The sequence below is a fragment of the Oncorhynchus keta genome, chromosome 11 (genome assembly GCF_023373465.1).
Source record: "Oncorhynchus keta strain PuntledgeMale-10-30-2019 chromosome 11, Oket_V2, whole genome shotgun sequence".
In the NCBI taxonomy this organism is placed as follows: Eukaryota; Metazoa; Chordata; class Actinopteri; order Salmoniformes; family Salmonidae; genus Oncorhynchus; species Oncorhynchus keta.
In genome coordinates, this window is record NC_068431.1 from 44,314,000 (window position 1) to 44,338,842 (window position 24,843).

General features: G+C 44.2%; 2 protein-coding genes across 51 annotated transcripts in view; both read left to right on the top strand.

Moving 5' to 3' along the window:
- LOC118381495 (protocadherin gamma-C5-like) overlaps positions 1–24,843 on the top strand; it is a 121,079-nt gene that overhangs the window by 92,477 nt on the left and 3,759 nt on the right. For 19 of the 50 annotated variants that reach the window (XM_052457289.1, XM_052457273.1, XM_052457285.1 and 16 more), the window contains 3 exons: positions 22,316–22,377; positions 22,683–22,757; positions 24,258–24,314. In XM_052457289.1, the coding sequence (XP_052313249.1) occupies positions 22,316–22,377; positions 22,683–22,757; positions 24,258–24,314 (194 nt within the window). Of the gene's footprint in view, positions 1–5,860; positions 8,458–10,864; positions 13,472–14,676; positions 17,446–22,315; positions 22,378–22,682; positions 22,758–24,257; positions 24,315–24,843 lie in introns of those variants that run through there. The other 31 variants (XM_052457302.1, XM_052457292.1, XM_052457294.1 and 28 more) reach the window with 7 other exon arrangements.
- LOC118389700 (protocadherin gamma-C5-like) lies at positions 389–4,571 on the top strand. The gene is made up of 2 exons (XM_052457482.1): positions 389–3,072; positions 4,494–4,571. The coding sequence occupies exons 1-2, from the start codon at positions 568–570 to the stop codon at positions 4,569–4,571; spliced, it is 2,583 nt and encodes an 860-aa protein (XP_052313442.1). The 5' UTR covers positions 389–567.

Sequence of the window (24,843 nt, forward strand, 5' to 3'; positions counted from 1 at the left end):
TCCCTTACTTGTTCTTACAATGTTTTGTTAAATATGAATTGCTTCACTTTTTACGACTTTGATGGGGAAACAACTACCTTAATGCATCAACGGGACATGTCACAAAAGACAGAGGACACATTATTACGTTGAAATGTTTAGTTCATGAAACAGTAGCTACAGGTCTAACATAAATTATATTGTTTCATTCTACTTCGATTTCAATGTCCGGTGTATTTTGATTTTCATATTAAAAAAAAAAATCAGTCTTAGGAAAAACGTATTTATTTTTTGATGGTGAAGCTAGTACGTCTACGTAGTTGTTTTCCTCGCCCGTAGCCTGGGTCTGTACTGCTGCTTAAAGGCAGCACTGATCCTAGTGTTAATCTATTGGAGCGCTGAGCGCCAATAGCATGCAGCATTGTACAAAGAGATCTACGCCCTTCCCCAGCCATAGCACAGTAACCCATATACTGCACAGAGATGAGAGAGACGGAGCTACGCTCATCGATACAGTGAAACTAACAACAAAAAAATTGCAACATGTTGTACTTCAAAGATAACGAAATATTCATGATCTAATTGCTTATGATTGCGATGTATTGCAATCCAAGAACTTCATTTGCGTCAGAAATTATATCTTCTTTGGAAATGGGGATTTTAGGGATGAAGATTCTGCGTAAACGGGCGTTCTGGCTGTTCTTTCTGCTATGGAATACAATACAGGCTCAGATCCGCTACACTATTCCAGAGGAATTGAAAGAAGGAGCTGTTGTTGGGAATATAGCAGAGGATCTTGGTTTGAAAGCGTCTGAGATTTTTGTGCGTAAACTAAGGATCGCCTCCGAGGCTGGTAAGCAATATTTCAGTGTGGATTTGAGGAGAGGCGAGTTGGTTGTCAACGAGAGGATCGACAGAGAGAGTTTGTGCGGACAAAGCGCCAGTTGTCTATTACCACTGCAGGTTGTTATTGAGGAGCCGCTCCAGCTTTACCGCGTTGAGGTAGAAGTCCAGGATATTAATGATAATGGGCCAATCTTTTTGTCTACTGAACGTGTTCTTAATGTTGCAGAATCCACAACAACCGGAGCTCGGTTTCTACTTACCAGTGCAAAGGACCCTGACGTGGGATCCAATTCCCTCAGTTCATACAAATTAAATAAAAATGACTTTTTTTCATTAAATGTTAAGACCAATAGAGATGGAACGAAAATACCAGAGTTACTTTTACAAAAAGCACTAGACAGAGAGAAACAGGCCGTTCATCATCTTGTGCTGACAGCAATAGATGGTGGCAATCCGGTCCGATCAGGTACTACGGAGGTCACTGTTCAAGTTTTAGATAACAATGACAATGCTCCAATCTTTGAGAGATCGCTTTATGAATGTTCTTTACTAGAGAATTCACCCAAAAGTACAGTGGTCATAATCGTCAAAGCCGGTGATACTGATGAGGGTGCTAATGGAGCGATGCAATACACGTTCGCTGAGCAAACGCCAGACTTCATACATGAAATGTTTTCTATTGACTCGGAGTCTGGACAGATCACTTTGACGGGCAATCTGGATTATGAAGAGAGTCACATGTATGAATTTAATATACGCGCTACAGACAAAGGAATTCCCGCTATGGAGGGCCACTGCTCAATTCGGGTAGAGATTTTAGACGTGAACGATAATGCACCTGAAATTGTCCTTACCTCGTCACCTAACCCAGTGAAAGAAGATGCTTCTTTGGGAACAGTTGTTGCTTTGATAGGCGCAAAAGATCTTGATTCAGTGGAAAATGGGAAGGTCAGTTTGAGTTTAATAGGCGAACATCCATTTAAATTGAAACCGTCGTATGCAGATAATTATGCTATACTAACAGACTCTGAACTCGACCGGGAGCTATTTTCTGAATATAAACTGAAAATTGTCGCCTCTGATTCGGGTTCTCCTCCCCTCACTTCAAAGAAAGAGGTTATTGTAAGAGTTTTGGATGTTAATGACAACCCTCCAGTTTTCTCCCAACCTTCTTACACTGTTTACGTCAGAGAGAACAATGCTGCTGGATCAACAATGTGTTCAGTTTCCGCTTCCGATCCAGATATAGGTGAGAATGCGAAGATCTCCTATTCTATATTAGACTCTAAAGTACAAGACGTGTCTGTCTCCTCCTATATTTATATAAACTCAGATAACGGCAGCATCTACAGCATGCACTCGTTTGACTATGAGAAACTGAAGGTGTTTCAGATACAGGTCCAGGCAAAGGACCACGGCTCTCCGTCTTTGAGCAGCAACGTCACGGTTCATGTTTTTATCCTGGACCAGAACGACAATGCACCCGCTGTTATTTACCCTTCGGTGGTCATGGGCTCTGTCTCCCATCAGAAGATGCCCCGGTCCGCTAAAGCAGGCCACCTGACCACTAAGATATCGGCAGTGGACGCAGACTCGGGCCATAACGCCTGGATTTCCTATAGGCTGGTGGAGGCCACAGACTCCTCTCTGTTCAGTGTGAATCTTTACACAGGGGAGGTGAGGACTAAACGCGCTGTTTCAGAGCAGGATGACTCCTCTCAGAGGCTGCTTATAGAGATACAGGACAATGGGGATCCGGTCCAGTCCGCCACAGTCACAGTCAACATACTGTTAGAGGACGGGCTCCACGAGCCCATCTCGGACTTCCGCCAGAAAACAGCCGAGCCCAGCAAGAGAAACAGTAAAATCACCTTTTATTTGATCATCTCTCTGGCATCTGTGTCCGTTTTGTCTTTGTTGACTTTTCTCATCTTAGTGGTGAAGTGCGTTAGGAACAGTAGGAGCAGCTCGAGTTGCTGTATCAGACGGGCTGACTCTGACGGATACAAGAATCCCAACAGAAACCTGCAGCTCCAACTCAACACTGACGGCCCTATTAAGTATGTGGAGGTCCTGGGAGGGGACATGTTGTCTCAGAGCCAGTCCTTCAGGTCGTGTCTCTCTCCAGTGTCCGAGTTCAGTGATTTCACTCTCGTTAAGCCCAGCAGCACCACTGACTTTCAGGACATGATAAACGTGCTTGATGCATCTTTACCTGACAGTGCATGGACATTCGAGAGCCAACAGGTGAGCATATTGTTTGAACTGGTAATTGAAATGGATCTTATTAAACTTGGTATTGTTCGCATATGTTTATATGTCCTGCAATGCATAATACCGCTTGGTTTCGTAAATACTTTTCCTGTAATCTGCAATGAAAATACAAATATTTTCATTAGGAACTTAATTCTTTAAGTTATTTTTCAGTTATTTTGCTTTCATTGACACTTTCACGTTAATTCAAGCATTAATTGAACTTTCCAGGTCTTTAATCGTTTTGTGCTGTGCTGTCTAACGTCAGTGGTCAACCTGGTCTCACAGCATTTCGTATTATTCTGTATGTAAATCCGAGACACTCCATTTTGTATGGTATGTTACCTTTCCTATGGTACGTACTAATTTGTGAATGTACATCACTCATTTCGCATGGAATGTTACAATTTTGAAAAACTTTCGAGGTTTAGTTTAGAAGTTAGGTTAAAGTGTTAGGGGGAAGGGGGCGGCTTAGCTAATATATTAAGGAGTTGCAAAGTAGCTAAAAAGTAGTAAGTAGTTTAAAAGTTGTAAAAAGTAATTAGTTAAAATGCTGAAGTTGTCCATGATGAGAGTTGATCTCGCAAACCTTTGGGTTGCTAGACGTTCGCGTTATATACCCAACCATCCACTCGACCAACCACCCTACTTTTGCTTTTGCCACACCCATTGATGACAGGTGTATAAAATCGAGCACACCACCATGCAATCTCCATAGACAAACATTGGCAGTATAAAATCCTTAGTGAAGAGCTCAGTAAACTTTCAACATAGCACAGTCATAGGATGCCACCTTTCCAACAACTCCGTCTGTGAAATGTCTGCCTTGCTATAGCTACCCCGGGCAACTGTAAGTACTGTTATTGTGAAGTGGAACACGTCTCGGAGCAACAACGGCTCAGCCACAAAGTGGTAGGCCACACAAGCTCACAGAACTGGACCGCCGAGTGCTGAAGCGCATAGCACATAAAAATCATCTGTTCTCGGTTGCAACACTCACTACCGAGTTCCAAACTGCCTCTGCAAGCAACATCAGGACAAGAACTGTTCCACGGGAGCTTCATGAAATTGGTTTCCATGGCCGATCAGCTGCACACAAGCATAAGATCACCATGAACAATGTCAAGCTTCTGCTGGTTCTCTGGAGTGATGAATCACACTTCAACATCTTGCCGTCCGACAGAAGCAGAGTTTGGCTGATGCCAGGAGAACGCTACCTGCCCCAATACATTGTGCCAACTGTAAAGTTGGGTGGAAGAGGACAAAGGGTCTGATGATGTTTTTCATGGTTCGGGCAAGGCCCCTTAGTTCCAGTAAAGGGAAATCTTAACGCTACAGCATGCAATGACATTCTAGACGATTCTGTGCTTTCAATTTTTTGGCAACAGTTTGGGGAAGGCCTTTTCCTATTTCAGCATGACAATAAACCCGTGCACCAAGTGAGGTCCATACAGAAATGGTATGTAGAGATCGGCATGGAAGAACTTGACTGACCTGCACAGAGCCCTGACAACCCCATCGAACACCTTTGGGATGAATTGGAATACTGACTGTGAGCCAGGCTTTATCACCCAACATCAGTGCCCAACCTCACTAATGCTCTTGTGGCTGAAACGAAGCAAGTCCCCGCAGCAAAGTTCCAACATGTAGTGAAAAGCCTTCCCAGAAAAGTGGAGGCTGTTATATCAGCAAAGGGGGTACCAACTCCTTATTAATGCCCATAAAATGAGTTGTTCGACGAGCAGGTGTCCATATACTTTTGGTCATTTACTTTATCATACCAATTTGAGCGTCACAAATGTATGTTTACTATGTTACGTCTATTCTGAGAACAAGCTTCAGTGATTCCGTTTGGTGCTGTCCACTACCTTCAGTATCCAAAAGTTACCACAGCCACAACATCAAAATGGCTCTATTGTAAAAATTAATGAAAACAAACATAAGCTTTTTGGTCTTAATTTAAGGTTATGGTTACGCATAAAGTTTGCAGTGTGGTAAAGGTTAGGGTTAGGTTTAAGAAGGTAAATTGTAGAAATGGGCAAGGTTTATGACGTTGTGGGTATGGTAACTAGTGACGACCACTACCGTGCTGCTGAAAGTGAAAACAAATGTATGCCGTTCTTCCTGCACATTGATTCTGACTCAACGGCATACCTTATTTATGTTGATATAGGATTTTGTGATATTTTAAAACAGTGTTTTTCAGCAATATGATATAGGCCTACATGCAAATGATCTGTAGCCAAGAATTTCTTATGTGTTCTTCTGAAAGTATTGCTTCTCCAAAGTACACTAATATAACTCATACATTGCCTAAAAAATATCATAGCCAAATACTAATTCAGTGAGATTTATGGATGAAAATTAAAGGTTCCACGTGTGCATCTTGTAACAGTCAATTCGTGAAACCCTAAACTGTCCTACATCTACAATGTTACTCTTCCAGTTTAATCACAGTTTGACCACATATCCAGTTTAATCACATATCCATCCCATTGATAAATGCATGTTTTAGGACATAAAAAAAGATTCAGTTCAAATTATTATCCTATCATTTGTATGCCCCACTAAAATACAAAGTAATCAAGCCAGATCATCTCTATCTCTATGCCTGCCTATGACACTAACTCTCTGCCTATATCTTTGGCTGCTCTGTTACTTTAATTCAGAGCTGCTCCTAATAGTAATCTATTGGAGCTCTGTAAACCAATCATGTGCTGAACTGTACAAAGAGATCTATGCCCTCCCCCTGCCACAGCACCATATCCCTTCCATGAACAGAGCTGGGAGAGACATAGCTGGGCTCACATCGATGTACAAGTATTGGATTTAGCCGTTCATTTAAGAAATTGCTGGGTATTTGGTAATTGCATTGCATTCTCTTGCGATGTGTGACGGGTCAAGTGCTTTATATATTGCACGCTATTTGTGGAGATGTGGACGCTAGTCAAGATTAAGATTTTTCCATGGCTGGCACTATGGATGTTCTTTCTCTTGTGGAATACAATAGAGGCGCAGACTCGATACACCATTCCTGAGGAACTGGACGTGGGCTCTGTTGTTGGAAATATAGCTAAGGACTTGGGATTTGACATCTCTAAAATCTCTGATCGCAAACTGAGGATAGCCCCCGGGGCTGGTAAGCAATATTTCGCTGTGGATTTGGGAAAGGGTGAGCTCATTGTAAATGAACGGATAGACAGAGAGAGTCTGTGCGGACAAAGCGCGAGTTGTTTGTTACCTCTGCAGGTTATCATTGAGGATCCACTTCAGTTTTATCGAGTTGAGGTGGAAATACTGGATATAAATGACAATTCTCCACGTTTCAAGTCAGAAGAAAACACAGTTAATGTGGCGGAATCAACTCTACCAGGGGCAAGAATTCCGTTGGAAACGGCACAGGACCCTGATGTTGGAGCGAATATGCTGCGCTCTTATACCTTGAATAAAAACGACTTCTTCAAGTTGAATGTTAAGAATAGCAGAGACGGAACAAAGATGCCTGAACTTGTTCTGGAAAATGCTGTTGACAGAGAGAAACAGTCTGTCCACCATCTCATTCTTACGGCATTTGATGGAGGTTCTCCTGCTAGATTGGGAATAGCGAAATTTACAGTTATCGTTTTGGATAACAATGACAACGCACCAAGTTTTGAGCAAGACTTGTATGAGATCCATCTTAGTGAAAATACCAATCCTGGAACGTCAGTGTTGACTGTTAAAGCTGACGATTTAGACGAGGGCTCTAACAGTGCGATAGTTTATTCATTCGGGTCACAAACACCAGATGACGTGCAAAAACGTTTTGCTATCGACCAAGAGACAGGAGAAATAACATTGTCACGCGAGTTAGATTACGAAATTGGTCCCTCTTACAAATTCGATGTATGTGCGAGAGACAAAGGCACGCCATCTATGGAGGGGCACAGCGATGTTCAGGTGACGGTTATAGATGTTAATGACAACTCACCTGAGATAACCATCACCTCCTCACCCAAACCCATTAGAGAGGATGCCCCAGTAGGTACCATGGTAGCACTAATTAGTGCAAAGGATTTGGACTCGGGAGAAAATGGTCAAGTTTCCCTTCGTATGTCTTCAGATTACCCTTTCAAATTAAATCCCTCATTTGCAGATCATTATGCACTAGTAACACATTCAACATTAGACCGGGAGAAATACCCTGAATACCGTATTGAGCTTGAAGCATCGGACTCAGGGTCGCCAGTTTTGACCTCCATTAAAATCATAACAGTGGATATTTTAGATGTTAATGACAACCCTCCAGTTTTCTCCCAACCTTCTTACACTGTTTACGTCAGAGAGAACAATGCTGCTGGATCAATAATGTGTTCAGTTTCCGCTTCCGATCCAGATATAGGTGAGAATGCGAAGATCTCCTATTCTATATTAGACTCTAAAGTACAAGACGTGTCTGTCTCGTCCTATATTTACATAAACTCAGATAACGGCAGCATCTACAGCATGCACTCGTTTGACTATGAGAAACTGAAGGTGTTTCAGATACAGGTCCAGGCAAAGGACCACGGCTCTCCGTCTTTGAGCAGCAACGTCATGGTTCATGTTTTTATCCTGGATCAGAACGACAATGCACCCGCTGTTATTTACCCTTCCGTGGTCATGGGCTCTGTCTCCCATCAGAAGATGCCCCGGTCCGCTAAAGCAGGCCACCTGACCACTAAGATATCGGCAGTTGACGCAGACTCGGGCCATAACGCCTGGATTTCCTATAGGCTGGTGGAGGCCACAGACTCGTCTCTGTTCAGTGTGAATCTTTACACAGGGGAGGTGAAGACTAAACGCGCTGTTTTAGAGCAGGATGACTCCTCTCAGAGGCTGCTTATAGAGATACAGGACAATGGGGAACCGGTCCAGTCCGCCACAGTCACAGTCAACATATTGTTAGAGGACGGGCTCCACGAGCCCATCTCGGACTTCCGCCAGAAAACAGCCGAGCCCAGCAAGAGAAACAGTAAAATCACCTTTTATTTGATCATCTCTCTGGCCTCAGTGTCCGTTTTGTCTTTGTTGACTTTTCTCATCTTAGTGGTGAAGTGCGTTAGAAACAGTAGGAGCAGCTCGAGTTGCTGTATCAGACGGGCTGACTCTGACGGATACAAGAATCCCAACAGAAACCTGCAGCTCCAGCTCAACACTGACGGCCCTATTAAGTATGTGGAGGTCCTGGGAGGGGACATGTTGTCTCAGAGCCAGTCCTTCAGGTCGTGTCTCTCTCCAGTGTCCGAGTTCAGTGATTTCACCCTCGTTAAGCCCAGCAGCACCACTGACTTTCAGGACATGATAAACGTGCTTGATGCATCTTTACCTGACAGTGCATGGACGTTCGAGAGCCAACAGGTGAGCACATTGTTTGAATTGGTAATTGAAGATAAACGTGCTATTGTTTCCATAGATATATTCGCCTTACAATGCATAATATGTCTGTTTACCGTATATTTCATTTCCGCGCTGTCCATTGCAGTGGTGCTGAAAGTGAAAAGGAACGACCGATATTTATTGGCATATTTTTACTGTCTAGATTGTTGCTTGGATTCGTAAATACTTTTATTGTACTCTGCAATGAAAAGAAAATGAATAACATCAGGGGTTTCGTTTAGTATTTTCTTCTTTCAGTTATTTTACTTCCATTGACACTTTTCACGTGAGGTTTCTAGCATTCATTTGAACTTTTCATTTTTTGAATCTTTTTTTTTGTTGCTTCGCTGTCTAACCTCATTGGTTCAGTTTGTCACTGTCCTCTACCCTGGGGTTTCACTAGTTACCACATCTACAAAGTCAAAATGATTAGACGCTATTGTAAAGATTCATGAAAACAAAAATTATCTGTTTGGTCTTAATTTAAGTTTAAAGTTATGCGTAAGGTTAGCAGTGTGGTTAGATTTTAAAGCACGATGTTAAGTAGAGAAATAGGCGCGGTTAATTACTTTTGTGGCTGTGGTAACTAGTGACGGCCACTACGGTGGTGCTGAAAGTGAAAACAAACCTACGTATTCTTCCTGCACATTAATTCTGACTCAAAGGCATACCTTATTTATGTTGTATATGAACTGGAAGACATTTGCTATAGCATTGTTTTGCTATTTTAGAACAGTGGTTTTCAGCAATATGCTGTAGGCCTACATGCAATTTATGTGTAGACTAAATTTCGCTATAATTTCTCATGTTTTCTTTTCTATGTATTATTCATCCATAGTTCAAATACACTAAGATAACTCATACATTGCCTAAACAATGTAGCTTAGCCAAATACTAATGCAGTGGGATATATTCATAAAAATGAACATGGCCAAGATGTTCAAATGTTCATAAATGACCAGCATGGTCGAATAATAGTAAGGCAGAACAGTTGAAACTTGTTCACTATCAAAGGATATGAACAAAATGTGCACATGCAGCTCTTGCTTTGATCTCAAGACAAGTGCATCTACTCACGACCACTCATGCTGTAAACACAGTCCAGTTAAATATAAATGGCACAGATCCATATATGGCAATGATCTGTCTGCATATAGACCTACTGCAGCTCTGATTGGTTATGCTGCACCGGCCTGTGTAGAGTACGGGCTGAGTCCTGTATTTGTATTTACTATGGATTCCCATTAGTACCTACCAAGGCAGCAGCTACTTTTCCTGGGGTCCAGCAAAATGAAGGCAGTTTATACAACTGTAAAAACATTACAATACATTCACAGATTTCACAACACACTGTGTGCCCTCAAGTCCCTGCTCCACCACTACCACATATCTACAGTACAAAATCCATGTGTGCATGTGTGTATAGTGTGTGTGTTATTGTGTATGGGTGTGTGTATGCATGTGTCTGTGCCTATGTTTGTGTTGCTTCACAGTCTCCTCTGTTCCATAAGGTGTATTTTTATCTGTTTTTTAAATCAAATTTTACTGCTTGCATCAGTTACTTGATGTGGAGTTCCACGTAGTCATGGCTCTCTGTAGTACTGTGCACCTCCCAGTCTGTTCTGGACTTGAGGACTGTGAAGAGACCTCTGGTGGCATGTCTTGTGGTGTATGCATGGGTGTCCGAGCTGTCTGTTTGAACTACTGGACACAGCTCGTGCATTCGACATGTCAACACCTCTCATAAATACAGCTTGTGATTAAGTCAATCTCTCCTCCACTTTGAGCCAAAGGAGATTGACATGCATATTATTAATATTAGCTCTCTGTGTACATCCAAGAGCCAGCCGTGCTGCCCTGTTCTGAGCCAATTTCAATTTTCCTAAGTCCCCTTTTGTGGCACCTGACCACACGACTGAACAGTAGTCCAGGTGCGACAAAACTAGGACCTGTAGGACCTGCGTTGTTGATAGTCCTGTGTTCTGCCTTCAACAATCCCTGTCATAGTTCATTTTCTTTCAGGGTGTTGCATTGAAAGTGGCTAATATTGCTTTGACTCAATCACAATTGTCACAGTAAAGGGAAACGTTGATAGTGTTAACTAACAGGGAAAACAATAGGAAGTTCAATCTTGTGCTTCTCTCCATGGGATGATATTACCTCTGCGCTCTGCGTGGCTGTCCCGGGGGAGTTGCGCAGCAGTCTCTGGGCTACGGCCCCTGCTCACAGTTTAGAGGGAACATTGCCTCAGCCTATATCTTTGGCTCCACTGTCACTTTAACTCAGAGCTGCTCCTAATAGTAATCTATTGGAGCTCTGTAAACCAATCATGTGCCGAACTGTACAAAGAGATCTAGTCCCTCCCCAGCCTGAACACCATATCCCCTACAATGAACAGAGCTGGGAGAGACATTGCTGGGCTCACATCGATGTACAAGTATTGGATTTAGCCGTTAATTTAAGCAATTACTGGGTATTTGGTAATTGCATTGCATTCTCTTACGATGTGTGACGGATCAAGTGCTTTATCTATTGCACGCTATTTGTGGAGATGTGGACGATAGTCAAGATAAAGATGTTGCCATGGCTGGTGCTGTGGATGTTTTTTGTCTTGTGGAATACAATAGAGGCGCAGACTCGATACACCATTCCCGAGGAACTGGACGTGGGCTCTGTTGTTGGAAATATAGCTAAGGACTTAGGCTTTGACATCGCTAAAATCTCTGATCGTAAACTGAGGATAGCCCCCGGGGCTGGTAAGCAATATTTCGCTGTGGATTTGGGAAAGGGTGAGCTCATTGTAAATGAACGGATAGACAGAGAGAGTCTGTGCGGACAAAGCGCGAGTTGTTTGTTACCACTACAGGTTATCATTGAGGATCCACTTCAGTTTTATCGAGTTGAGGTGGAAATACTGGATATAAATGACAACTCTCCACTTTTCATGTCAGGCGAGAACACTATAAAAGTGCCCGAATCAACTCTACTTGGTGTTCGGTTTCGTTTGGAAACAGCGCAGGACCATGACGTCGGGATAAATTATTTGCGCTCATATTCTCTGAATAAAAATGACTTCTTTGCTTTGAACGTTAAAAACAATAAAGACGGCACAAAGGTTGCCGAGCTTGTTCTGGAAAAGACTGTAGACCGGGAACAGCAGCCGGTGCACAACCTAATTCTAACTGCGGTTGATGGAGGTACTCCGGCAAGATCTGGAACCACGCATGTTACTGTGATGGTGATAGATATAAACGACAATGCGCCTAGCTTTGACCAAGACTTGTATGAAATCCAACTGAGTGAAAATGCAGTACCCGGGACATTAGTATTGACAGTTAGAGCCAACGACTTGGATGAAGGCCCAAACAGTAAAATCGAGTATTCATTCGAATCGCATACAGCAGAGTCCATTCAAAAGCTATTTGTAATCAATGAAGACACAGGAGCTATTACTTTATCCGACGCATTAGATTACGAAAAAAGTCATTCATATAAATTTGATGTATGCGCTAGAGACAAAGGCACGCCATCTATGGAGGGACACGGTGGTGTCCAGGTAACTATTGTAGATGTTAATGATAACTCACCTGAGATAACCATCACCTCCTCACCCAAACCCATTAGAGAGGATGCCCCAGTAGGTACCATGATAGCTCTAATTAGTGCAAATGATTTAGACTCTGGGGACAATGGCAAGGTCTCCCTTCGTATGTCTTCAGATTACCCTTTCAAATTAAATCCCTCATTTGCAGATCATTACGCACTAGTGACTGGTGCATCTTTAGATCGGGAGAAATATCCTGAATACCGTATTGAGCTTGAAGCAACCGATTCCGGGTCCCCACATTTGACCTCGAATAAAATAATAACAGTTAATATTTTAGATGTTAATGACAACCCTCCAGTTTTCTCCCAACCTTCTTACACTGTTTACGTCAGAGAGAACAATGCTGCCGGATCAATAATGTGTTCAGTGTCCGCTTCCGATCCAGATATCGGAGAAAACGCCAAGATCTCCTATTCTATATTAGACTCTAAAGTCCAAGACGTGTCAATCTCGTCCTATATTTACATAAACTCAGATAACGGCAGCATCTACAGCATGCACTCGTTTGACTATGAGAAACTGAAGGTGTTTCAGATACAGGTCCAGGCAAAGGACCACGGCTCTCCGTCTCTGATTAGCAACGTCACGGTTCATGTTTTTATCCTGGACCTGAACGACAATGCACCCGCTGTTATTTACCCATCCGCTGTCATGGGCTCTGTCTCCCATCAGAAGATGCCCCGGTCCGCTAAAGCAGGCCACCTGACCACTAAGATATCGGCAGTGGACGCAGACTCGGGCCATAACGCCTGGATTTCCTATAGGCTGGTGGAGGCTACAGACTCCTCTCTGTTCAGTGTGAATCTTTACACAGGAGAGGTGAAGACTAAACGCGCTGTTTCAGAGCAGGATGACTCCTCTCAGAGGCTGCTTATAGAGATACAGGACAATGGGGAGCCGGTCCAGTCCGCCACAGTCACAGTCAACATACTGTTAGAGGACGGGCTCCACGAGCCAATCTCGGACTTCCGCCAGAAAACAGCCGAGCCCAGCAAGAGAAACAGTAAAATCACCTTTTATTTGATCATCTCTCTGGCCTCAGTGTCCGTTTTGTCTTTGTTGACTTTTCTAATCTTAGTGGTGAAGTGCGTTAGAAACAGTAGGAGCAGCTCGAGTTGCTGTATCAGACGGGCTGACTCTGACGGATACAAGAATCCCAACAGAAACCTGCAGCTCCAGCTCAACACTGACGGCCCTATTAAGTATGTGGAGGTCCTGGGAGGGGACATGTTGTCTCAGAGCCAGTCCTTCAGGTCGTGTCTCTCTCCAGTGTCCGAGTTCAGTGATTTCACCCTCGTTAAGCCCAGCAGCACCACTGACTTTCAGGACATGATAAACGTACTTGATGCATCTTTACCGGACAGTGCGTGGACGTTTGAGAGCCAACAGGTGAGAGTATGTTTTTATTACCACCGGTTTATATCGTTCTTCATTTATCTCCTGGAACTGGGTTTTACCACTTCTATTCATTTCGATTCTATATAATTGGGTTCTTTTGCATTCAGTCTTTATGACAGCGTTTAAAACTCGAATAATGTATAGATGTTTTGCATTGGATACTTCTCAATCCAACACATCCGCTGTTGCCGCACTTCCGCATATGCGGTGAAAGGTGACAGAGCTGGAGCACTTGTTGGTCAGACCATGAGACATCCCGAAAATCGGTCTTCTGTCAAAATCGTCTGTAGCGTCCAAACGGTTTGGGTACAAACTATTATCACCCCTCTATGGCAAGATGAGACTCCCACTGACTTTAAGGACAATATAAACGTGCTTGATGCATCTTTACCTGACAGTGCGTGGACGTTCGAGAGCCAAGAGGTGAGCCATAGTAAGAGCATTTCATTTGAGTGACATAATATGACTGGAAAGATTGAGTTGGAACGGCAAAGGCTTCAATGTAATTTTTGCTCATCATAAATGTGAAGCATAATTTTAAGTTAAAATGACATAAACGATGCTTTCTTCACATCACACGGTCAGTTCCCTTCTTTCCCCGCATGGTTGTGTTTTACACCAGGCCTGCATGTTATTTGCGCAGTCGAAGCTATCATTTTTGCTTTAGCCCATTTCTTCACTAGAACGTCACAAACACATAAATCCCACAGAGTTTTAAAGAACCTCACCATTTCATAGGTTCGTGGAAATTACGTATTTTTATGCTATTTGTGAATGCAAGTTTTATACTCAAATAAACAGAACAAGTATATCTGTGACAGAAATGAGGATTAATTCATGAGCATGGATATGCTCCCAGGAACTGGTATCTTTGTTCTCTTCCACGCGCGCAGAGAAGGGTTGTACATTTCAGCACCATGGACAGTGACACGCGCTCTCCACTTGCCCCGAAACCGTCAGCGTTCTGTTTTGTTGCTGCATCATGTCCCACACATCTACTGGACATATGTACACTTTAAGTCAATTTAACACGGTTTGCTTTGACCTCAGATAAAGGGCTATTACTTTTATCATCACTGTCATTATTTCATAACTATTCGTGCAATGGGGAAAGCAGGTATTTTGTATTACCTCGTGATTATATTTCCATTTATTCATGAAATATGATCTGATGTGTTAGCAGGTTTACAACGCATACTCCCACAGCAGAAAGCTGGCTATAACTTTAAGAGCTACTCTGTTTTCAGTTGGTTTATATAGCGCTGGGCTGTGCACCAATAGCATGCTTAACCGTACAAAGAGATCTACTCCCTCCTCCAGCCACAGCACAGTAGCCCATACAATGCACAGATCTGGTGAGAGACGGAGCTCTGCTCAGCCATTAATTCACAATGGAATTAGATACTTGGTTAAAAAGGAGAGGTGATCAATAACAAATTCGTTTGAATATTTTATTTTAAGCATGTTTTCCACATGTTATTGTTTCGGGATATAGCAATATGAAGAAATTGAGCTTGAAGGAGAGAACGTGCCTCAGTGATTGGAGAGGACTAATGCAATGGCTGTTGTGTTTCTGTTTGTCTTGGAATACAACAGGAGCCGAGATTCGTTATACAGTTCCAGAGGAACTGAGCTTGGGATCCGTGGTTGGAAATATAGCAAAAGATCTGGGTTTGGAAGTATCCGAGATTTCTTTTCGTGAAATGAGGATAGCGTCTGTGGCTGGTAAACAGTATTTCCGTGTGGATTTAGGTAAGGGCGAGCTCGTTGTCAGCGATAGAATTGACAGAGAAAGTCTGTGCGGACAAAGCGCCAGTTGCCTCTTGCCATTAGAAGTCATCATTGAGAACCCTCTGCAGCTTCACAGAGTGGAAGTTGACATCCGGGATATAAATGATAATGCTCCTCATTTTCAATCATCTGAGCGCACATTGAAAATAGCAGAATCCACTGCCCCAGGTATGCGATTTTCTTTGGAGAGCGCGCAGGATCCTGACGTTGGCGACAATTCTTTAAAATCCTACACTCTCAGCAAAAACGAACATTTCAGCTTGGAAATAAAGGATCAAGATAACGGAAGAAAAGTTCCGGAATTATGTCTGGAGAAAGCTTTGGACCGAGAGAATAAGGCTCGACATCAGCTGTTGTTAACCGCCCTTGATGATGGCTCTCCAGTTAGATCTGGGACCTCACAGATTATAATTATTGTCTTAGATAACAATGATAACAACCCCATATTCAAACATCCGTTATGCAAAGTATCTCTAAACGAAAACACTCCACAGGGCACGTCGTTCCTAAAGGTCGAGGCAAACGATTTGGACGATGGCCCAAATGGAGAGATCGAATACTCTTTTGGTGACCATACTGCGCAGTCTGTAAAGGCTTTGTTTGAAATTGATCCAAAAACTGGGGAAATGTATTTGAAGGGTACACTGGATTACGAGAGCACTCCCTCGTACCGAATCGAAATTATTGCTAAAGACAAAGGCATGCCTGAGATGGAAGGACAGTGCAACGTTCAAATTGATGTCATAGATGTCAATGATAACTCTCCCCAAATTAGCCTCACATCTAAACCAAGCCCAGTGCGCGAGAACGCACCCAAGGGGACTGTAGTGGCTTTGATTAGTGCACGGGACCCTGACTCTGGAGACAATGGAAAGGTGACACTACAAATCCAACCAAGCTATCCTTTTACATTGGAACCTTCCATCTCCAGTCATTACGCACTAGTCACCAATGGTGTTCTGGACCGTGAGACGTTCCCAGAGTATAGCATAGAGATAACGGCTACTGATGCGGGCTCCCCTCCTCTCACCAGCAAGAAAACCATCCCAGTCCGTATTCTGGATGTGAATGACAATCCACCTAGGTTTCCAGACACTGCGTACACTGTGTACGTCAATGAGAATAACACACCTGGTTATATCATATGCTCCGTGTCCGCATTGGATATGGATATTGGAGATAACGCCAAGATCTCCTATTCTATATTAGACTCTAAAGTACAATACGTGTCTGTCTCCTCCTATACTTACATAAACTCAGATAACGGCAGCATCTACAGCATGCATTCGTTTGACTATGAGAAACTGAAAGTGTTTCAGATACAGGTCCAGGCAAAGGACCACGGCTCTCCGTCTCTGAGCAGCAACGTCACGGTTCATGTTTTTATCCTGGACCAGAACGACAATGCACCCGCTGTTATTTACCCATCCGTTGTCATGGGCTCTGTCTCCCATCAGAAGATGCCCCGGTCCGCTAAAGCAGGCCACCTGACCACTAAGATATCGGCAGTGGACGCAGACTCGGGCCATAACGCCTGGATTTCCTATAGGCTGGTGGAGGCCACGGACTCCTCTCTGTTCAGTGTGAATCTTTACACAGGGGAGGTGAGGACTAAACGCGCTGTTTCAGAGCAGGATGACTCCTCTCAGAGGCTGCTTATAGAGATACAGGACAATGGGGAACCGGTCCAGTCCGCCACAGTCACAGTAAACATCGTGTTAGAGGACGGGCTCCACGAGCCCATCTCGGACTTCCGCCAGAAAACAGCCGAGCCCAGCAAGAGAAACAGTAAAATCACCTTTTATTTGATCATCTCTCTGGCCTCAGTGTCCGTTTTGTCTTTGTTTACTTTTCTCATCTTAGTGGTGAAATGCGTTAGAAACAGTAGGAGCAGCTCGAGTTGCTGTATCAGACGGGCTGACTCTGACGGATACAAGAATCCCAACAGAAACCTGCAGCTCCAGCTCAACACTGACGGCCCTATTAAGTATGTGGAGGTCCTGGGAGGGGACATGTTGTCTCAGAGCCAGTCCTTCAGGTCGTGTCTCTCTCCAGTGTCCGAGTTCAGTGATTTCACCCTCGTTAAGCCCAGCAGCACCACTGACTTTCAGGACATGATAAACGTGCTTGATGCATCATTACCTGACAGCGCGTGGACGTTCGAGAGCCAACAGGTGAGCATAGACTGACTATGGTGACTGACATTCAGTCAGCACTAAACCCTCATGTGCATAATAGGAACGAGGACAGTGCTGTATTGTTTATTTATAAGCGAATGAATGTGGTCCATAAATGCATGTAATTCAAAGTATCAAGCATTTTATTCTAAACGTGTGCGTTTGTGATGGTATTGGCCTACAAGTGCTTTAAATATTTATTAAATTACTCAGTTGACCGGCCATATTACAACTCAGTTACTTTCGTGGCAATTGTGTTATGACACATGCATAGTTTCAGTTTCTATTCGTGAAGGCTCAAATACCGATTTGCCAGATGTAGCTAAGCTTTTGCATGTTTTTTCTCCCCAGAAGTCCAGGAGAAAAAGGAAGACACTGTTGTATTGTATTATCATTATCTCCCTCATCTTTTCTTTTTTATTTGGCCCTCTTCTTCCTGTATTCCTTTACGGAAGTAACATGTGTTACTCTTCAAATCAGAACCAGTCTTTTATTGTTAGTGTATGAGCATGTGAGTGTGTTCGTGTGTGCGTTCGCCTGCACGCGCGCTTATAGCAGATGTGACACAATGAATAGGACCCCTTGTATTGTACTACTATTGGAGAGTTGCCTGTCTTTGTTTGGAGACCCATGCACCTCTGAAAAAAAGTTTCCTTTCAGTAGTTATAGGAACTTTGCGCGTCAAGGCAGTCGGTGTTAGCTACTCCTCACTTATTTCTTTTGTAATATGATATTTTAAAGTTATTGAAGCTCTAGCAGACATATTTCTTTAACCTGTGTGGTTCGGAATAAAGTAGGATATTTTCCTGACATGAGGAGTTGAACAATGGGAGTTTTGGACACAAGGAGAAAGGCCGCGGGAAGGCCTCTGTTCTGTCTGTTTCTTTCAGCATTATACAGAGCATCATTTTCCGCTGAACTTTCTTATTCCGTACTAGAGGAATTAAAACCGGGGGCTTTTGTCGGGGACATAGCGAAGGCCTTGGGCCTCAACATACCAATGCTTGTAAACAGAAATCCACGAGTTATGTCGGAGTCTAATGCCAAGTATTTTGACGTGAATGCGAGTGGAGTTTTAGTTGTCAGACAAACCATGGACAGAGAAAGTCTTTGTGGATTAACTTTGGCATGTTCCCTTACTGTTCAACTTGTTCTTCAGAATCCTCTGGAATTACACCGTGTTGTTGTGGAGATAGTGGATGTAAGTGACAATTCCCCTCAGTTTCCATTAGGAAATATTTATCTTGAAGTGTCTGAGGCGGCCGCGCCGGGCACTAGGTTTGGTTTGGACAGCGCGCAAGATTTATACGTAGACATCAACTCATTACGCACATTCACTCTCAGTCCTAACGACTGTTTCATATTGAAACTTGAATCAAAAAGTGATGGCAGCAAATTCCCCGAGTTATTATTGGACAAACCGTTAGACAGGGAAAAGCAGGCGGTGTTTCACCTGCTGCTTACGACTGCAGACGGCAGACAGCCACAAAAATCAGGGACTACCTCTGTTGTTATTGATATACTAGATGTCAATGATAATGCCCCGGTATTTGACCAACCATTTAAAACGGTTAGTTTGTTTGAAAATTCTCCACAGGGAACTTTAGTGACTCAACTCAATGCATCGGATGCTGATTATGGTCATAATGGAAAGATATCTTACCTCTTTAGTAAGTACACCTCAGAAACAGTGCTGAAACTTTTCACATTGGATACCAAAAGTGGAGAAATCCGAGTGAAAGGTGAGGTTGATTATGAAATATCGGACATTTATGATATCACTGTGCAAGCCAGGGATAGAGGGACCCCTGCCATGGAGTGCTCCTGCCACATTCAAATCAAAATAATAGACATGAACGACAACAGCCCGAAGATCATCATAAACTCACTATCTAAAATGGTCCAGGAGGATGTGGAATCAGGCACTGTTATAGCTCTGATAAGTATCAGGGACATGGACGCTGGTAGAAACGGGGAGGTTCACGTCCACATCCCACATGGGCTGCCATTTAGGTTGATATCCCCCTTTGAGGAGCACTATACCCTGGTGACAGACGGTCCTTTGGACCGAGAGGCTGTGTCTGAATACACCATCACCGTGACAGCCACAGACTTCGGCTCTCCCCCTCGCTCTGCACAGCAGTTCTTTGTGATCACTCTTTCAGATGTAAATGACAACGCCCCCCTCTTCTCCCAGTCCTCCTACTCTGTTGATATAGCGGAGAACAATGGCCCTGGTGCATTCATTCTGACTGTGTCTGCGTTCGACCAGGACCTGGGCCAGAACGCTCACCTCTCCTTCACCATCCTGGAGAGTGAGGTGCAGGGCTCGCCTGTGTCCTCTTTTGTCTACATAAACTCTGAGAACGGGAACCTGTATGCAGTGCGAGCCCTCGACCACGAGCAGATGAATGTGTTCTGGGTGCAGGTGCAGGTTAAGGACGCGGGGACACCTGTACAGAGCTCTAATGTGACTGTGCATGTGTTTGTGATTGATGAAAATGACCACTCTCCTGCCCTGATCTACCCCGCTCCTCCCCCAGACGGTGTGCTGCAGCTGTCTGTGCCCCGCTCGGCTAGCAAAGGCCACCTGGTCGACAGGGTGGTGTGTGTGGACCAAGACAGTGGGCACAACGCCTGGCTCTTCTACAGTCTCTCTGGGAGGGATGCAGGGCTCTTTCATGTTGGGGCCCACAGCGGGGAGGTGCGAACAGCCCTCAGATTTGAGGAGGAAGATATTACATTCACTATCATAGTGCTGGTGCAGGACAATGGTATGCCTGCTCTCTCCACCAGTGTGCCAGTCAATATTACTGTGTCTGAGAAGGGTACAGACACGTCCTCTCAGATCAGGAGGGCTCCCTCCAGGCAACAGAGTGGGGGGTCTGGCCTCACCCTGGCCCTGATTGGCTGTCTGACCTGCGTCTCGGTTGTGTGTTTGGTGGCAATCGTTGCCATGGTGATGCGCTGGATGAGATACAGAGGATACCTGACTTGGTTAGGCCTGGGCACAAGGCAGGCCCTTCACTCCCACTCTCATAAAGACCTCCACCTGCAGCTCAATAAAGACGGGCCTCTGCGCTACATGAAAGTGGTGGTGGGGCCTCAGGAGCCGCACACACACACCTACAGACCCTGTTACAGGGACAGGGACTTTGTGTTCGTTAAGACTCCCATGATGAACCAGAACACTCTGAGTGTAACCCTCACCAACAAACACACTAGCAAAGCCAAAAAGGTGAGTTCTCTCAAAACGAATACCGTATTAATTTAAGTTGGCAAAAGAGACAAGACCCGACTTAAACATGACTATGTATTTGTGTTAGTGAACGCATGTGGGTGTTTAATTGTAAAGCACTCGTGGTTGATTTAATTGTGTTGAACTCTCAGCAAACTACAGACTGTTTTGTTTGGCAGTGAATCCTCTTGTCTGCCTGGGAGGAGGCTGAACATTTTATAGGACTGCAGGGGGAACCTCTCTGTAGTAGACAGGCTATTACAGTGAGAGTGTTCTCACTCAACATGTGTTCCTTTGCACAGTGATGGGGATGGGGAGGAACATGATGAGTAGGATGTGGGGTATATGGCAGTACAGGTCATATAATGAGGATATTGGGGTCAGCTGTTGACCTTTGACTGCTTATTGAATGAGGTGAAGCTAATAGATTGGGGTTGTTGCCCTGAACCTATAGCCAGTAGCCACCTCTCATGACCTCACCAAACAGAGTGTCTGCTTCTCTCTCTGTCTGTCTGTGACTCATTCCTTTAGCTGGCAATACTCAAGGCTCAGTCATACTTAGATGGAAATAGACCTTCATAGAGAGGATAGCCTTTTATTGTATCCTGAAAGGATGCCAGAATGGTTGACCTGCCTTAACCAGACCTATATCGCTGAGCATTTCTGTATATTGAACTGTATGACTCCTTAAAGCTTCATATAAAACGACAGTAATAACTGCTGCTTGGCACATCACCCTTCACAGAGAGTAGTCCAGTGTATGAGAGTATTACAGTCCTGGCCAAAGAGCTTCTCTAGGCTTCAGGCCTGGCAGTGCTCTGTCCTTGTAATCCAGCCCAGGGTTTAGAGGATCAGTGAGGCAGGGCAGGGCTGCAGATTACTGCCCCACTGACAGACTCTTTCTGACAGGCAGCACTGGCCAGTAGCACAGCCCTACTAAACCCATAGATGGAGCCTGGATTTGGCTAATGATCTAGGGTGTTGAATGAGATATATTGTATCCTAATCTAATGCAGATAAAGCTTGGGTGGACCGCTTTTTTGTTGTTGTTTACAATATATTGGGAGAACTCTAGTTAAAGCTTTATCATTATTAAACTTGTTTTGAAGTTGCCTGTGACAGGAGTATGTTTGATGATCCTTCCTCCCAGCGGACTCGCTCAAGCACAGCACTGACACAATAGCTTGTTCAATAATTCACGCACATTCTCTCACACTGCTCTCTCACACTGCTCTCTCGCACTGCTCTCTCACACTACTCTCTCTCTCTCTCTCTCTCTCTCTCTCTCTCTCTCTCTCTCTCTCTCTCTCTCTCTCTCTCTCTCTCTCTCTCTCTCTCTCTCTCTCTCTCTCTCTCTCTCTCTCTCTCTCTCTCTCTCTCTCTCTCTCTCTCTCTCTCTCTCTCTCTCTCTCCCTCTCTCCCTCTCTCCTCTCCTCTCCCCTCTTACTCTCCTCTCCTCTCCCCATGGCCCTGTGACATTTTCTTTCTTCATGGCCCACTGAATGACAAAATGGTTTCCAGTGCTGGTGACTGGAGATGACATGCCTCCATAGACATCAGTGGAGGAGCAGCCTGTGTGTCTGCCACTACATATTCTAACAGTATAATTCCTCTCCTCTCTCTCTCCAGCAAAAACCACCCAACAATGACTGGCGCTTTACCCAGCAGGGACAGAGACCCGGACCCAGTGGGTAAGTGTTCAGCTCATTTAAAGATACGCACAACACACACAACACACACACACACACACACACACACACACACACACACACACACACACACACACACACACACACACACACACACACACACACACACACACACACACACACACACACACACACACACACACACACACACACACACACACACACACACACACACACACACACACACACACACACACACACTTACTTCATGTGAATTAGTCATGTGTGTCTATGATATGCATTCCGTTGAAAGTCCTAAAGACTAAGGCAGTTGTGTGTTTGAACAGACAGTACAGATTGGTTCCCCACTACTCTACGCAAAGATCCAATAACACTGGCACTACTGACCGGCAAAATAATGGGTAATCTAACGTCTGTTATACAGTAGTTGTGTTAGTAGAGTTCTACTAGTAGAAGTGATTTGTCGAGACTGTGGTGATTGTGTAGAGCTGTAAGTGTACTTGCAGAGGAAATCAATGAATCGCAATCCGATGGCTGTAGTGTGAGTAAGGTTTGAGGTACAATGCAATAGTAGTTGTTGATGTGACATGTGGTGCCTCATAGATTTCGCAAAAGATGCTTGGATTATCACACAGATCTTGGCTTAACCGACTGTGGCTCTACTGGTGGAGAAACTGTTGAGCATCTGAGTGTTGTGAAGCTATTAGCCACTGATTATATACCGTATCATTCATAGAAAGTGTCATAGTAGATTCCTTAACATTAAGACAATTACTTGTAATTTGTCATTGTACAATTATATTTCGTGCTGGCACAAAATAGAAGTCGATTCACTATGCACACTGTATATACCAAACTATGTGGACACCCCTTCGAACTAGTGGATTCGGCTATTTCAACCAGCCATGCAATCTCTGTAGAAAAACATTTGTAGCAGAATGGCCTTACTGAAGATCTCAGTGACTTTCAACCTGGCACCGTCATAGGATACCACCTTACCAAGAAGTCAGTTCGGCAAATTTATGCCCTGCTAGAGCTGCCCCGGTCAACTGTAAGTGTTATTGTGAAGTGGAAACGTCTAGGAGTAGCAACGAGTAGCAAGGAGTAGCAACAAAGTGGTAGACAACACAAGCTCACAGAACGGGACTGCCGTGTGCTGAAGCGCGTAGTGTGTACAAATTGTCTGTCCTCGGTTGAAACACTTACTACTGAGTTCCAAACTGCCTTTGGAAGCAACGTCAGCACAATAACTGTTCGTCGGGAGTTTTATGAAATGGGTTTCCATGGCCGAGCAGCCACACACAAGCCTAAGATCACAATGTGCAATGGAAAATGTCAGCTGGAGTGGTGTAAAGCTCACCGCCATTGGACTCTGGAGCTGTGGATAAGCCTTCTCTGGAGTGATGAATCACGTTTCACCATTTGGTAGTCCGATGGACAAATCTAGGTTTTGGCGGAAGCCATGAGAACGCTGCCTGCCCCAATGCAAAGTGCAAATGGTAAAGTTTGGTGTTTGAGGAATAATGGTTTGGGGCTGTTTTTCATGATTCGGTCTAGGCCCCTTAGTTCCAGTGAAGGGAAATCTTAACGCTACAGCATACAATCGCCCAACATCAGTGCCCAACCTCACTAATACTCTTGTAGCTAAATGGAAGCAAGTCCCCGCAGCAATGTTCCAACATCTAGTGGAAAGCCTTCCCATAAGAGTGGAAGCTGTTATACCAGAAAAGAAGGGCCCATGATTTTGGAATGAGGTGTTTGACGAGCAGGTGTCCACATACTTCTGGTCATGCAGTGTAGTTCATTAGATAGAAACTGAACATGAACCTGGTTGGCTAATGAAGGAGTCCATCTGACTGGCATTGGACTGAAAGAGTGAGAGGTGATCGTCTGTGTTTCAGCACATACAGGTACAGCACCAGCACCCAGCAGAGATGGACACCGTACGGCAAGGCGAGGTAGAGTAGAGTGGCTTTGCTGACTGTGCTAGGCGGCATCCTGCTCTCATACATGCTGGTGTCTGACAGTCTGTAGGCTTGGCGCAGCTGTGTGTAGACAAGCTTGGCTTCTGGCTGTTGAACATGTGATAATCTGTACATGCTCTTGCCGTCTAGCTGTGTATTTGAAATGGGTCGAGGCTTTGGTGGAGGTGTTAGTAGATGTGCAAAGCTCAGCATCGCTGCGTGGTCTGTGTTGTATACTTGGGTTTGGAGGCTTCGCTGAACTGTGTAGTTTGTCCTTTTATTCGTAGTGTAGATTTCCATGTCCCTGTGGTTCTGTCGGCCTGTTTCTGTCTATCTGTGTGTGTGTGTAAGCTTACGCGCACGTGTGTGTGTTTGTGTTACTGACTCCCATATGGATGTAATAAACCCTACAAACTCAATGAAACATTTTCTCCACAATCCTACATTGCAGATTTGACCAGTGGCAAGTTAAGGGATTGAGAAGAACATTGATAACATCTGATCAACAATCCAGACTCTTATT